The sequence below is a fragment of the Mastomys coucha genome, unplaced genomic scaffold (genome assembly GCF_008632895.1).
Source record: "Mastomys coucha isolate ucsf_1 unplaced genomic scaffold, UCSF_Mcou_1 pScaffold6, whole genome shotgun sequence".
NCBI lineage: Eukaryota > Metazoa > Chordata > Mammalia > Rodentia > Muridae > Mastomys > Mastomys coucha.
In genome coordinates this window covers 117085689-117098783 of record NW_022196912.1, presented here as the reverse complement: position 1 = coordinate 117098783, position 13095 = coordinate 117085689, and the positions used below count along the sequence as shown (strand labels likewise).

General features: G+C 51.5%; 1 protein-coding gene across 4 annotated transcripts in view; it reads left to right on the top strand.

Moving 5' to 3' along the window:
- The first annotated feature begins 1216 nt into the window (after window positions 1–1216).
- Window positions 1217–13095, top strand: part of Prima1 (proline rich membrane anchor 1) — a 49950-nt gene continuing 38071 nt past the window's right edge. For 2 of the 4 annotated variants that reach the window (XR_004114458.1, XM_031356853.1), the window contains exons 1-3: window positions 1877–1939; window positions 2542–2664; window positions 8251–8386. Coding sequence is in view for 3 of the 4 variants with exons in the window: in XM_031356853.1 (XP_031212713.1) it covers window positions 2572–2664; window positions 8251–8386 (229 nt within the window). In the remaining variant the exon portion in view is untranslated. Of the gene's footprint in view, window positions 1782–1869; window positions 1940–2541; window positions 2665–8250; window positions 8387–13095 lie in introns of those variants that run through there. The other 2 variants (XM_031356851.1, XM_031356850.1) reach the window with 2 other exon arrangements.

Below are 13095 nucleotides of genomic sequence, written 5' to 3'. Positions count from 1 at the left end.
CCCCCCCCCCCGCGGTGAGTCGGTGGGTTCATTTTTTAAAATTTCCCACAACTAGGTGCTTGTGAATATCGTACGAAACAAATGACTGAGTTAACAAAGGGACAAATGCCTCCATGTTTTTGTCCACGGGGCTACCAGACCTGCTGGCATATTCCCACAGACCCCAGACCACTTCGTCTTCATGCTCTTAATCAGTGTAGGCCCCTGTCTCAATAACAGTGGAACATCACAGAGCTGGCAACATGTTAACGTGGTTCCCTGATCTCCCCACTCCCCCGTTCTTGGTAGGGGAAGGCCTCATTCACATCTGCTGTACAAGTTCTCTCTAGTAGAGCTGGGCATGTGTGGGGCTCACAAGTTCATCAGCTAGGCATGCACGGAGAAGGAGAGGCCTTGCTGCCGTCTGATGAAGGACGATGCTGGAGAATTAATCTGAACCTGCTTTGCAAAGCATTTTGCTTAAGTGTGAGTCTACCTGGAGTGACTCAAGGGTGCCCTTGGGGACAGCCAAGGGGAACTAAGTAACTTTCTTAGCCAGTGGGCTGTGGTATCGACCCTCCACTAAGCCTCTGGTTCTCTTACCCAACCCCAGACAGCATTGCCCAGCTCTTTGGGACTTTGACTGGAATTGTCAGACCCCCACCTCCCGGGAACATCAATCAGAACGCTTAATAAAGCGCTATCACCAGATGAGCAGGGCGCCTGTGTGGCGCCTGGGAAGGTTCCTGTGAGGTGGGAGCAGCAAGTAGCTTGTTTGAACGAGAAGCAACCAGCTGGTTCCTGAAGAACCGACTTGTTGATAATCTTGCATCAAACAGGAGTTAGTGGATGGTGGAGGAAAAACCCTGGGAAAAAGGCTTTACCTGCAATGTCACATGCAACTCCCCCTAAGACGCAGCAGCGGAGTTAATAGAGAGGTCCCGAGGTCATGACTGCCAAATGGAGGGAGGTCAGGCACATTGCTTTGGAGAGCTAGCCTGAGTACCATCCCGGTCGGCAAACACAGAACCTGAGGGGAAAGGGGGCGTCCGCGAGGATAGCGTGCAGACGGGGTCCCCACTAGTCTGACCTTACTACCACCTTCCGGCAGCCTGGGGATGAACTTGAGGGAAGGGCAAGCAGAAGCAGGTTGCCACTGTCACTGGGAGTCCTCGGCCTCTAGGGTGAATAAATAAATTATTAAGCGCCCAATACACAATAGCCTCGCTAGATGGAGACGAGGAATCACTGCAGCGGCGCTGGCGGCCGCGGCAGCGGGGAGCGCGGGCGGGAGCGCAGCCCGGGAGGGAGGCGGGCGAGGCTCTGGCTCCGCTCACGTCTGTTTTCCTTTTTCGTGCATTATTTATTTCGCCTCCGCCCGCGGCCCTGCTGCCGGAGCGGGTGCTCTGGGCCGGCGCCTTTCGCCCGCTGCTACCCGCGGGCCCCGGGCACCCTGCGCCCCGGGCAGCCGCCGGGCGCCACCGAGAAGGGCGGGGACCGGGGCGGTGCAGGGACCCGTGGCAGGGCTGAAGGAGGACTCGTGCGGCCGGCTCTCGGATGATCCGAGGACACTTTCCCCGCCCTCTGCCTGTACAGCCCGACCTGGACCACGGGCTCGGAGGTGGCCGCCTTTCCCGGCCCGCGCGCGGCCAAGCGGAGCCTGGAGCCCCGTGCGAGCGCGCCGCGCCCCGGTCCCCCAGATCAGCTGCCCTGGAGGCCCAAGCCGCGTGCAAACTTTTGCTCCAGCGCCCCGCGCTTGTCCTCTGCAAGTGAAGCCCCCGAGCGCGCGCGCAGCCGCCAGGGTGAGCTTGGAGGCCCCGCCTAGAGGGCGGGGGACTGGGGAGGCGGCTGGCTTTAAATGGGGGGCCGTCCGGCTGTTGAGAAGAGAGCTGCTGTGTGGGGGGGAACCCTGACCTCCCTTCTCCGTGTCGACGATCGGTGGGGGTCGCCATCAGGCAAGGTGGCGTGAGGCATCGGTGGGGTGCGGGCGGTGATGGGGGCGTGCAGGAAAACCTACGCCTGCCCGGGAACCGGAGCTGGGGTTTGGGCGGCAAATGGGGGCACGCACGCAGGTGCCTATGTGACATTGTGCGCAGTGAAGTCCCCGGGGCAGAGAGACTACACGCAGAGAGTGATTTGGTGGTACTGTGCAAGCGGAGTCAAGGAGCGTGCGGGCGGGAGTCGGTGGCGGTGCATGGGGGTCACAGTGAGCGCGCGCGCGCGCGGAGTGAGTGCTTCTCGCTGGTTTGAAGTGTACTCCTAGTCAGAGTTGTGCATGGCAGTTTCTGGGGTTGGATGAGGTTCAGTAAGTGTGTTTGGATGTTTCTGGAGGTGTGCATGCGGTATTCTGAAGGGGAGGTGGTGCGCCAGGATAGGTAGGGTGTGAGTTCTGAGAAGCACCGAGAGTCAGCAAGTGTGGTGCGTGCTGGAAGGAAGATGAAGACTAGCTTTGCGCAGGTGCCCCAAAGTGTGGGGCAAGTGAGACCTTGTCGCGTTGGTCTTGAATTGATGCTACCGTGGCCTTGCAGTGTCCACCTGACTCAAGCCTTGCTCCCTTGACAGTTAGCTCACCAGTGGGCGCCGCGGGCCGAGATGCTACTCCGGGACCTGGTGCTGCGCCATGGCTGCTGCTGGCCCTCACTTCTACTGCACTGTGCTCTGCACCCACTCTGGGGTTTAGTTCAGGTGAGAAACTCTGCAGAGGCCTCCCGGGAAGGGGGCAGGGTCACTTCAGAGCTCCCCCTACAGCCATCCACTGAGTGGTTCTGGGGAGACTTGGGGAGAAAGAAAAACTGGTCAAAGTATAACGTGCTCTGATCCTGAAAAAATAAGAAACTTTGCAAAGAGCCTCAGTTGTGGCCTAAGGCCTGCAGGACAGAACTTGATATAGGAAGGCACAAAGACCTCAGAGTAAACTCAACTGCAGCTTTTGGGGAAAGAAACGAACTTAAAAACAAACAAACAAACAAAAACCCCAAAACGATCCCACAGTGGTGCCTTGTTTCCTACCAGATTCGACCCCTAAAACTTTCAAATTATCCTTCCAATTGTCTTCAACCTGGGGTAAGGGCTGTGTTTCTTGTAAGTAGTGGCTGGGGAGGTGGATGGTGACCCACGAGTCATGCAGAACGCACTCTGTCAAGACTGTGGGAGGACAAACCCTCACCTTTGGCCTCCAGTCTTCAGAGTAGAGACCAAGCCCTCACCAACTCCAGTGACTCAAGGCAGAGAGTTGATTGGATGAGATGTTCTCTAGCCCTGCCCAGAACCCCCATGCCCAGCTCTGTCCTTTACCAGCAGAGTGCCTGAACAACATACTTAGGCTCTGATCCTGGGTTTCTCCTTCCTGCTTGTTATGGGGCCAGTACTTGTTTGCTTGGTACATCACCTGGACCACAGGAAACATGGTTAGTAGCTGTTCTTGATGTTGCTGGGATGTGAGATGTTACTACATTCACGGGGCAGAGACACTCCCCCCCACCCCAACTTCCATTACCCTCCAGAGGCATGCCACCATCAGCTCAGGCCAAGGCTTCTGTTTTCTTTGCTCTGGCTTGCCTCTGGCTGATGATTGCTTTGTTTAAATGTACTTTGTGTCCTCAGGGTTCAGGGTTGTCACTTCTCAACACCTGGACCATTGAGACTAGGTCCTTTTGTTCAACTTCTAGTTGAGTCCCATTGCAGAGTTCACCTGTCTGTGTACTCAGGTGCCTAGTTCTGTCTTCTCTAAACCTTTCATCTAGGACTGAGAGAGGAGGGATGACAGGGACTACAGAGCTGCCATGTATGTTAGAGGGCTCTAAAGAGAAAAGCCACTGCCACCTGCCCTACCCGTCAGAGGACTAACAAAGCAAAACAAAGCCCCCGACCTGCTGTGTCCTACAGCCTGGCAGTGTTTACAAAAGCATTTGTGCATGTGTGTTTCAGATTCTCAGACTCAATACAAATCAATTCTCATGAAAATCAATTAGAAAAGAATCCTTGAGTTAAATAGAACGGGCCAGATCTTGGCTTGAAGCTCTGGAAAATTCATCTACAGATGATAGGGGTAGAGAAACCAGAGCAAAGGAAGGGGGCTTGGCTGTACATAGGTCTGGGTTTCTAAGCAGGAGAGCTGGGCTAGGGGAGGGACACAGGAGGAAAGAAGAAGGAAGCATGCAAACTCATAAGACCATGTGTTTCTTTTAAGTGGAGAGAATAAATCCATCAGATCCTAGGAGTTTCCCGAACACAGAGAAAGATGTCAGAGCCACCATTGCGTCCGTGAGCAATTGCTGCCTAAGAATTCCTCAGAGAGTAAAGGATAGGTCTGATGCAACTGCCCTGTGATTAATGGGCCACTAGATGAGGCCAGAAACCCGGGACTCTCGTGTGGCAAGTTCCTCCCTTGAAATTGCTGAAACCCCCTGGCTATGGCTAGATGAAAAGAGTTGCTTAAGTCCAATGTCATTTAGATTGCCAAAGGTGGGTGGGGTCATTCCTTAACCCTCCCTCCTTTTAATGTGTCTGGAATGGAGCTGTTGTGATTTAGGGTTCTTCTAAGTTCACTTCAGTTGATCTTCTTTTCTTGTAAGGGAAGAGGATGACAGGCTGGCAGATTTATTAGGTGTGACAGGAGTGTGTCTCGTCAAGTTACTGTGGTGCTGGCCTATCTCCTTAAAAGATGCCAGAGGCCATCATGCTTGTGGGCACTTATTTAAAGCAAATGCTAGGGAGACAGTCTTGGATCTGGCCTTATTCGTCTCTGTGTGTTGGCACGAAGCTATCCCAGACCTGGTAGAAGCTGAGTCCTCTGCTCAGCTCCCTCCGCTTGTGTTTCCCAGCAGCAGCCTTTACTGGGTGACTCCAGATGACAGGCTGTGTGTCAAGAGCAAGTGGCTTAGTGGTCCCAGTCATTGTGGCACTGACAGGCTGTGCGGTGACGTCATAGGACAAGTGATTCCAGGCAGCATCCCTCAGGAGGAGCAAATTGCTCAGACCTGGAGCTTGGAGAAAGAGTCCAAGAAACTGCCCACAGAGGTGCCACTACTGAAATGTGCCAGAGGTCTGGATACACCAGACAGGAAACATTTGACTGAGGGAATGGCCTGAAGCCAGGGGCAAGGATGAGGCATGGAAAGACCTGGGGAGGGAAGGAGAGGCAAGCCCTAACTGCTTTAAGGTTGAGATTTGATCCCGGGATTCCTAGGCACAATGGAGAGTTCAAAGTCAGGCATGACACCACCTCAGATTGTCACTTTAGACATCTCAGCCTAGGTCGGCAGGGAGGGGTGGATTCTGATTCCAGAGCACAAGACAAGATGGCAAAGAGGCGCATGGAGAAGGGCAGGGATATTTGTAAGATATAATGCTGTCTACTGTTTACCCATAATTCAAGTTAACAAGACAATTTTCCTAGCAATACTAAGAGGCAGGTGCTACCCCATAGATGTGGATGACCAGAGCAGGGCAGTAACAGAGAGAATGTAGACAGAGGCAAATTCTGAACATGTTTAGGAGGCACCATCCACACTGGATGTGAGAGCCACACAAACTGACCTCGAATCCAGTTTCACTCACATCCCCAGGACACAGGCAAAATGCAACCAAACAAACTCTCTGCCAGAACATCCCATGAACGACCTCCAGCCCCTTCCCAACAAAGTCCTTGTTTCCCTCTGTCCATGTTTGTGTCCCTCTGCTTCCTGACTGTGGATACAATGTGACCAGCAACCTCCACCTCCTGCTGGTGGACATTTCCCACCACATAGGGCTGTCCCTGGAGCTGTGAGTCAGACATTTTGTCACCACAAATGAGAAAAGTAACCAAGACAAGCTTCAGGTGGTTGGTCACTGGATCTGGACAGCGTTGGATTGGATGCTGGGTATGTCATTTAAGCTTGTTGACGCCTTGTCTTGCCTGTTATATAGCTAATGAGCTTCCTATATCTGTCGACCTCATGAAGGGATGACAGTATGTCCCTAGTAAGGCTTAACATGTCACCTGCACAGGACGAATACTTGTCTCATCATCTACTTGTCTGCCCCAAGACACCAGCAGTTCGTGTGAGGGGACAGACAGTATAAAACAGCAGGGAACTTACCTAAAGAGGAATATTTCCAAGGCGAAGAGGCAGCAATGAGCAAAGAGGCCCAAGTCAGGCTGTAGGAACAGCTTATCCCAGATGATTGTGTAAGAAAGGGCTTTGAAGGGTGAAGACAAGCCTGCTGGTGGATACAGGAGAGGGGCTTATCAATCATAGGCTCATGAACAACCAACCTATAGGAACTCCAGTGGGGCCCCAGCTAGAGCCCACTCCTGGGCAAAAAGGACAGCCATTCTTGGCTCTTCTGTGAGGACAGGTTCTTGAGCAGTTGTTCCCTTGGGTCTCAGTGGAGCCTTCACAGGAGAGAGACCAGGATCTATTGATTTCTAAGATGCAAGGAACTCCTTCATTTCTTCCTCCTTTAGCCCTGAAACTTGGTCCCAGTCTTTTTGTCTGTCATTTGATCATATTAAAAACACTCTTGTAGATCTTCGCTCTCGAGTCCTCTTGAAAAAAATAGGTCATTGTGTCAGGCCGGGTCAAAGCAATGTGCTGCTCCTGAACTCTGTTGCATTCAGTGTGTCTGGGAGACTGGGGAAGGAATTGCTTTGCCTGGGCGTGCTTGAGCTCAGAGTCTGAGATAGTGATGATCTGGAGCTGGGCAGGAGTCAGACCTGGCTGGGGGATGGGCTCAGACATATGCTAAGTGTCTGGCCTGTTTACCCTGACTCTGGCAATGGAGTCGGGAGTGAAGGAAGCTCATACTCTTAGCCTCCTCACCTTGGGGACAGGACTGTTTCCAGGGTCAGAAACATAGTCAGTGGCCCTTTAAAAATGCTAAGAGGTGGTCCGCAAGAGCCTGTTGTCCTCTTAGATATTAAGTTGGGACTCTCATTGCCAACCTGACACCCACTATGCAGCTGTTGTGCCACCAAGCGCATCGGAAGCCTCTCTCACACAGCAGAGGGACTCCAGGGTTCCCGACTGTATTGGCAGGCTGGAGGAAGTTGCGGGGACACTGGAATTCTGTGTTTCTAAATGCTTCTGTGCAGCCACAACAATTAACCGTGTCTCTCACTGGGACAACGTGTTGCCCCAGACTCTAGCCTTCTTGTCTTGAGGCCAGCTTTGAACACCTGGCTTTACAATCCTCTGCAGAGAGGGACACCCGCAACTATCTCACCCATGGTTCTCAGGCTGTGTTTGCCTGGGAGACTAAAGCAAAACACCCCAGGCCCAGCTCTCTCCTGCAGAAGTCTCAGTTCACTGTTTGCAGGCAAGGCCAAGGCAGGAATGTGTCAGAGCTGCGGGAGGGACTTCCAGGTCACAGCTGGAGCCAGGAAGTAAGTCTCTAGCTGACCTAAGGATCCAGAGACCCATCTTGGGAAGACCCCATGCCCAGACTGACCAGGCACAGTCAGTCTTTGATGTTTGTTCATTCACTGGCCAGCTCTCTGTGAATGCTGGGCCCTTCCCTTGGGTGTCAGATTTTAATAATGAGAGGGAGGCCAAGGCATAGAAAAGCCTGTCCAGGCATAGCTTACAGTCCCATGGTAAAGACAGGCTGAGACTAAGTAGCGGAAGTGAGCCGTGGGTACCAGGGAACCTTTGAGAAGGAGATTCAGCCTGGCTGGGGAAATGAAAGCAGAGCTGAGGGGTGGCAAAGGGCGAGGTAGAGACGAGGACAGCCACCAGGTTAGCATACGAAGTGGTCCAGGACAACAGGAAGGTGGGGGAGGGAGAGAAGGATGCACAGAGCTTGCCCAGAGCTGCTTAGGTTGTGACCTGCGGGCCATGTGGAAGCACTTGGGGGGTCACTGGAGGAGTTGGGGTGATTGAGTCAATATGTTTCCCACCAAGCATTCAGCTACTCCACAGAGAGCATTGGGAGGTCAGTTACATTGTCCATTGGTCACATGGGATGCAGACTAAGGTTCAGTTAGGTAGGTTTCCTCTCCAAGATGGGAGGACTGTGCCCCAGACAGACCCAGAAAGGCTGAAGGAGCCATGGCTAGAGAAGCAAGGGCTCAGGCTGTATGGTCTCAGGAGGACAGACTTGGGTCTGGGGCCTTAGATGATGGAACAGCTTCCACTCTCTTCTCTGACTCCTCTCTATTCCGCCTGCTTTGGTCTCAGTGACCCAGAATCCCAGGTTGTGGCCTGGAAGGGGCCTGGGGACAGGCTCAGCGCTGCTTCTAGCTGCCTTGCAGCCTCCTACATCTCCTGGCTATTTCCATCTCTGCAGGTGACGCATGCTGAGCCCCAGAAGTCTTGCTCTAAGGTGACTGACAGCTGCCAACACATCTGCCAGTGCCGGCCCCCACCCCCCCTGCCCCCTCCACCCCCACCTCCGCCACCTCCCAGACTACTCTCTGCCCCAGGTAAGTAAAGACTCATTCATTGTTTGTTTGTCTGTTTGTTTGTTTGTTTGTTTTGGGGGGGGCCTGTTACTCTCCATATTTTCCTGGGCCCAGGAACAGCTGATGAACGAGAGGAGATGGAGGACAGCTCTGCCTTCTTTGTAATTTTCCACTGGCCGAGCGGGAGGGAAGCCAAGACCCAACTTTCCCCTGCAGTCTGCAGAACGCTATTCCCCCAGAATGCTTCTGCAAGATGGAGAAGGATGCTTCTCCATCGGTTAATCGGATAAAAGTCAATCTCCATTTGATAAGTGGCCCAGCCTGGAACGTTCCGAGGGCCAGATCTTTGAAGGGGGCAGCTGCTCAGTACGATCTTAAATACCCCACCCACACAGCTTAATTTTTCATTCCGATGCCTGTTTAAGAAGGCAGTTAGGGTAAAGCCGAAGGCAGAGGTCTGGGAGCCGAGATCCACTCTTGCATTTTGACCATTTGTACCCAACCCGCTGAAGCTCTGGAGCTTGCCTCCTCAGAAAGGGACTGCATTTCTGAACCGTGTAATTGCCTAATTATGAAAACAAAGGAGAATTTCTTTACTCAGAAATGGCCTGACTTCTGCATAGTTAAGTTCTCTGCCTACAAGTGGTAGGCCCTGGGGTCTCTCGAGGGGATGCTTAGCTGTAGATGGGTCTCTCCAGGTTTGTCCTGTAGCATACCAATGATCATGTCTCCACTGAATTAAGTGTGAGTGTGTTTTAAATAACCTTGATGAAACTCAATTTCTGCCAGGCTGTGTCTAGCCTCTTGGTACCTAGTGGGAAATACAGAGTACAGGGCCATCTTTGCAGTTTCCTTTTTATTGGCTACTTGTGACCCTATGTTTCTGGGAGTGTAGCTCCAGATAACCTTACTTCCAGCCTCCCTCGCTTACTTTAAATCTATGAGTCAGAATCTTTGAGGCAGGGCTTAGAATCGCCTGAGATCACTCAGATGCAGCTCTTAAGTGAGAACCAAATCCCACCAAACCCTCTGGCATCCTTCAGCATCTTTCTAACTCTGGGTGCTCTCTGACTTGCTTGTCCTGAGAGACCCCATCTGCCTGTGCTTAGACCTGGCATCTGTCCCTGGAGATGTCATCTCCCTTTCCTGAGACATCCTTGCAGCCCAGCATCTGGCCCCCGTGTGCTGAGATCTCCTAGCTCCACACATTCAGCTACGGTCCCTTTGACTCTTCTTTTGTTGCCATGCATCTGGACTAGGGAGTATAACCTGCCCTTCTGTGATCAACTAGTTCCACAGTGGGTATTGTATCATGGATCCACAGGATGGCCGGGGAGGACATGGAAATCATTGGCAGGGACACTGGAAATTCCCAAGTACTTAGGCCAGATTCTACCCCTAAATGTCAAATTAGCCTTCCTACCATCTTCAACCTGGGGTGGAAGCTGTTTCTTGTAAGCAGTGGCTGGGGAGATGGATGGATTTTTGCCACGTGACCTGGTCTATAAGATAAATGGGACTGTCCTGGGTTGATATGGAGGTTGTTCGAGCGAAGACATCCAAATAGAAAGAATAGCATGGACAAAGGCTGACAAAGGCTGGGAGGCAGGACTGTGTGAGATACATCTTGGGTATCACAGTCTTCCGTGGGGTTGTCTTAATCCATTTTCTGTTGCTATAAGACAATATCAGAGAGTGGGTAACATATAAAGGAAAAACCTTTATGTTGGCTGGAATATCGAAGACTTGGGGGAAGCATCTGGTCAGGGCCTCTTACTGTTTCATGCCACAGTGGGCCAAAGGGTGGGCAGGCGTGTGCAGATGTGACAGGAACAAAGCTGTCCAGAACCGATTGCTCTGTAGCATTTCCGTTTCCAAGAGAACCCATCCAGTGTCACGAGAAAGACATTAATCCCTCTTTAAGGTGCCACCTCCACATGTCACTGTGTTAGTAGCCAACCAAGTTTTAACAGGAGTTTTACTGGGGCAAATGACATCCAAATCACATGGAGTCAAAACGTGGCAGCCATGGGACCTATCTTCTACCCCCGTGGGTCTCCAAGGCCTGGGGGAGCAAGCCGCATCCCATCCCATGAACCACAATGGCTTACCAATCTCCCCGTATCCAAGCACCACCTCTCATCTGCCTTTGCTTTTCTGAGTCTATTCATCCTGGTTTCCATAGGATTCTTTGTAGATGTTGCATAAGTGACCACTTGCTTAGCTAGAAGAGGCCCCTAGAATCAAACAGATGGAAACAAGCCAGTGCTTTAAGATGTTAATCAGAAGGAGCATGCTATGCTGTTGGTTGTGTTGCTGTTACAGATTTTGTGTTAGCGTCCTGTCCCTGCAACGAACAACTGAGCTAACCACCTTACTAACAGGAAAGGCTCCCTTAGACTCCGTTTCAGAGGATTCGGTTATGGCTGTTTGACCCTGGGCTACAGATATGTGTGTCAGTACACAGCCTGTCATGGTAGACGTGGATGATGGAGGAAGCCTGTTCACAGTCTGCCAGCCAAGAAACAAAGGAAGTAAGAAGAGGCCTGGGGTCACAGTATATCCTTTAAGGTCATAGCCCTAATGACTTAACTTCTTGCTAAGCCCCACCTCCTAAAGGTCCCATCTCTTCTCAGTTGCACCCCAGACTGGGCACCAAACTGTCAACACATGGCTCTTGGGGGGCATTCAGGATCCAAACTGTAAGAGCTTCAGTGTGTTTGAGCACTGCGTGCTGTCTAAAATCTATGGTACTGTAGGGACACGGGCCCATCTTTTGGGACACTGCCTAGACAGTGATGAGCCTACAGAGATGTCAGGCAGGCAGATGGTGTACCATCGCGCCTCCTGCTTCAGAGACAGTAACTTCTTTTGACAACTTGGAGTGTATGTTAGGGTTGATCTGCCAGAAAAAGATAGTGTGTGTGTGTGTGTGTGTGTGTGTGTGTGTGTGTGTGTGTGTGTATGTGTGTGTGTGTATGTGTGTGTGTGGTCTCCACAGGACTGACCAGTCCTTCCTCACCATGCAACCAGCATTCAGCCACTTCCTTGTTGCTCAGAGTGACAGTACATCCCAGTGTCCCCAGGACTCTCCTGGTTTAGCTCCCAGAGTCTCTTGGTGAGGGAACTGCTCAGCCTTGGGTCTCTGGCAAAGCCAAGCTGATTTTAAAATTGGTTTTCTGTTGTGCTCATTTGGGTCGTGTCTATTTGTATGTGATGTGGGGAGTTTGGGGGGACAGGTGCCTTGCATTGTGGAGGACCCAGCTCCATGCCACTGTCCCAACATCCCTCACCCTTTTCACCATGAGAAAGACGTATAGACAACAGTTTTTGTGATGCAGAAGTTTGTGTGTGAGAGAGTGAGCACGTGAGCAAGTGGATGAATAGGTAAATGAGTTAATTTGTTGAAATAGTATGTAGTCTAGGCTAGCCTCAGAAGCCTGGGAAGCTGTCTTAAGATGATGCTGGGCCTCATCCCCAGGATTCCTTGATCAACAGGTCATCATGGGGTCAAACAACCTGACCTCATCCCTTACTCTCAAATGAGGCTGATTCTTAGTCATAGGAGCACTCTGAGACGCACAGTCCAAGAAAATGACAGTTAAATCAAAGGGCGTTAAAGACCCAGAAGGCCCTTTCCCTCAGCTCTGTGGCACCAGGCCCACTGCCCCTCTCTCTGGGCCTCAGTTTCCTCACCTGGGAAGGAACTGCTATGGAGACTGGAGATTCTGCAGGCCACCCTAAGTGAACTCTGTGCAGTCGCAAATGTGGCATCACAGAGCTGGGACTCAGAGCCTGGCTTTCCTGCTCTCTGGCCTTTGCTCATTAGCCACTTGAGTGACTCGGGCTCCTGAGCTGCTGTGAATCAGGACTGTGAATCAGCTGTCCCTGCCACATGTAGGTGGTCACATGGTCTCTATGTCAAACAAACTTGTGGAGAGCCTGGGACCTAGTTACAACACAGTGACAGCTAATAAGAAATGAGAAGGCTAGGCTGGTGAGATGGTAAAGGTGTTTGTTGCCAAACCTGATATCCTGAGTTTGATCCCCAGGGTCCACAAGGCAGAAAATGGCTCCTGTAAATTGTCCTCTGACTTCCACACATACATCATTATCATCATCATCATCACATCATCATCATCAATCATCACACACACATACACAGAGAGAGAGAGAGAGAGAAAGAGAGAGAGAGAGAGAGGAGAGAGAGGAGAGAGAGGAGAGAGAGGAGAGAGAGGAGAGAGAGGAGAGAGAAAGAGAGAGAGAGAGAGGAGAGAGAGGAGAGAGAGTGAGTGAGTAAAACTTCTATTTATGTTAAACTAGGAGTGATGATTTTCACCTGCAATTTCAGCCCCTGGGAGGCAGAGGCAGAAGGACCAGAAGTTCAAGGTCATCTTTGACTAAATAGTGAATTCAAGGACAGCCTGAACTCATGTATGAGACCCCATCTCAAAAAGGAATTATTAAGACTGACAGTTGTAGTACTCTTGAGCCACTAACCATTAGACCACTAAACAGTGGCCTGTTTAGGCCATTGGTAGCTTCTGGAACTTGGCTGAGAACAAACTTGTAATGGTGTGGGCTCTCCCCAGCTGGGTAGATTCCACAAAAAAGGAGCTCTGAGGCATTCCATTCACATCCCTTCTAGGACGGTCCTCAGAGTAAAGTGGGATTCCCACTCTACCCCTGTGATGATATTTTTAGAGCTATACAGAGAAACCCTGTCTCAA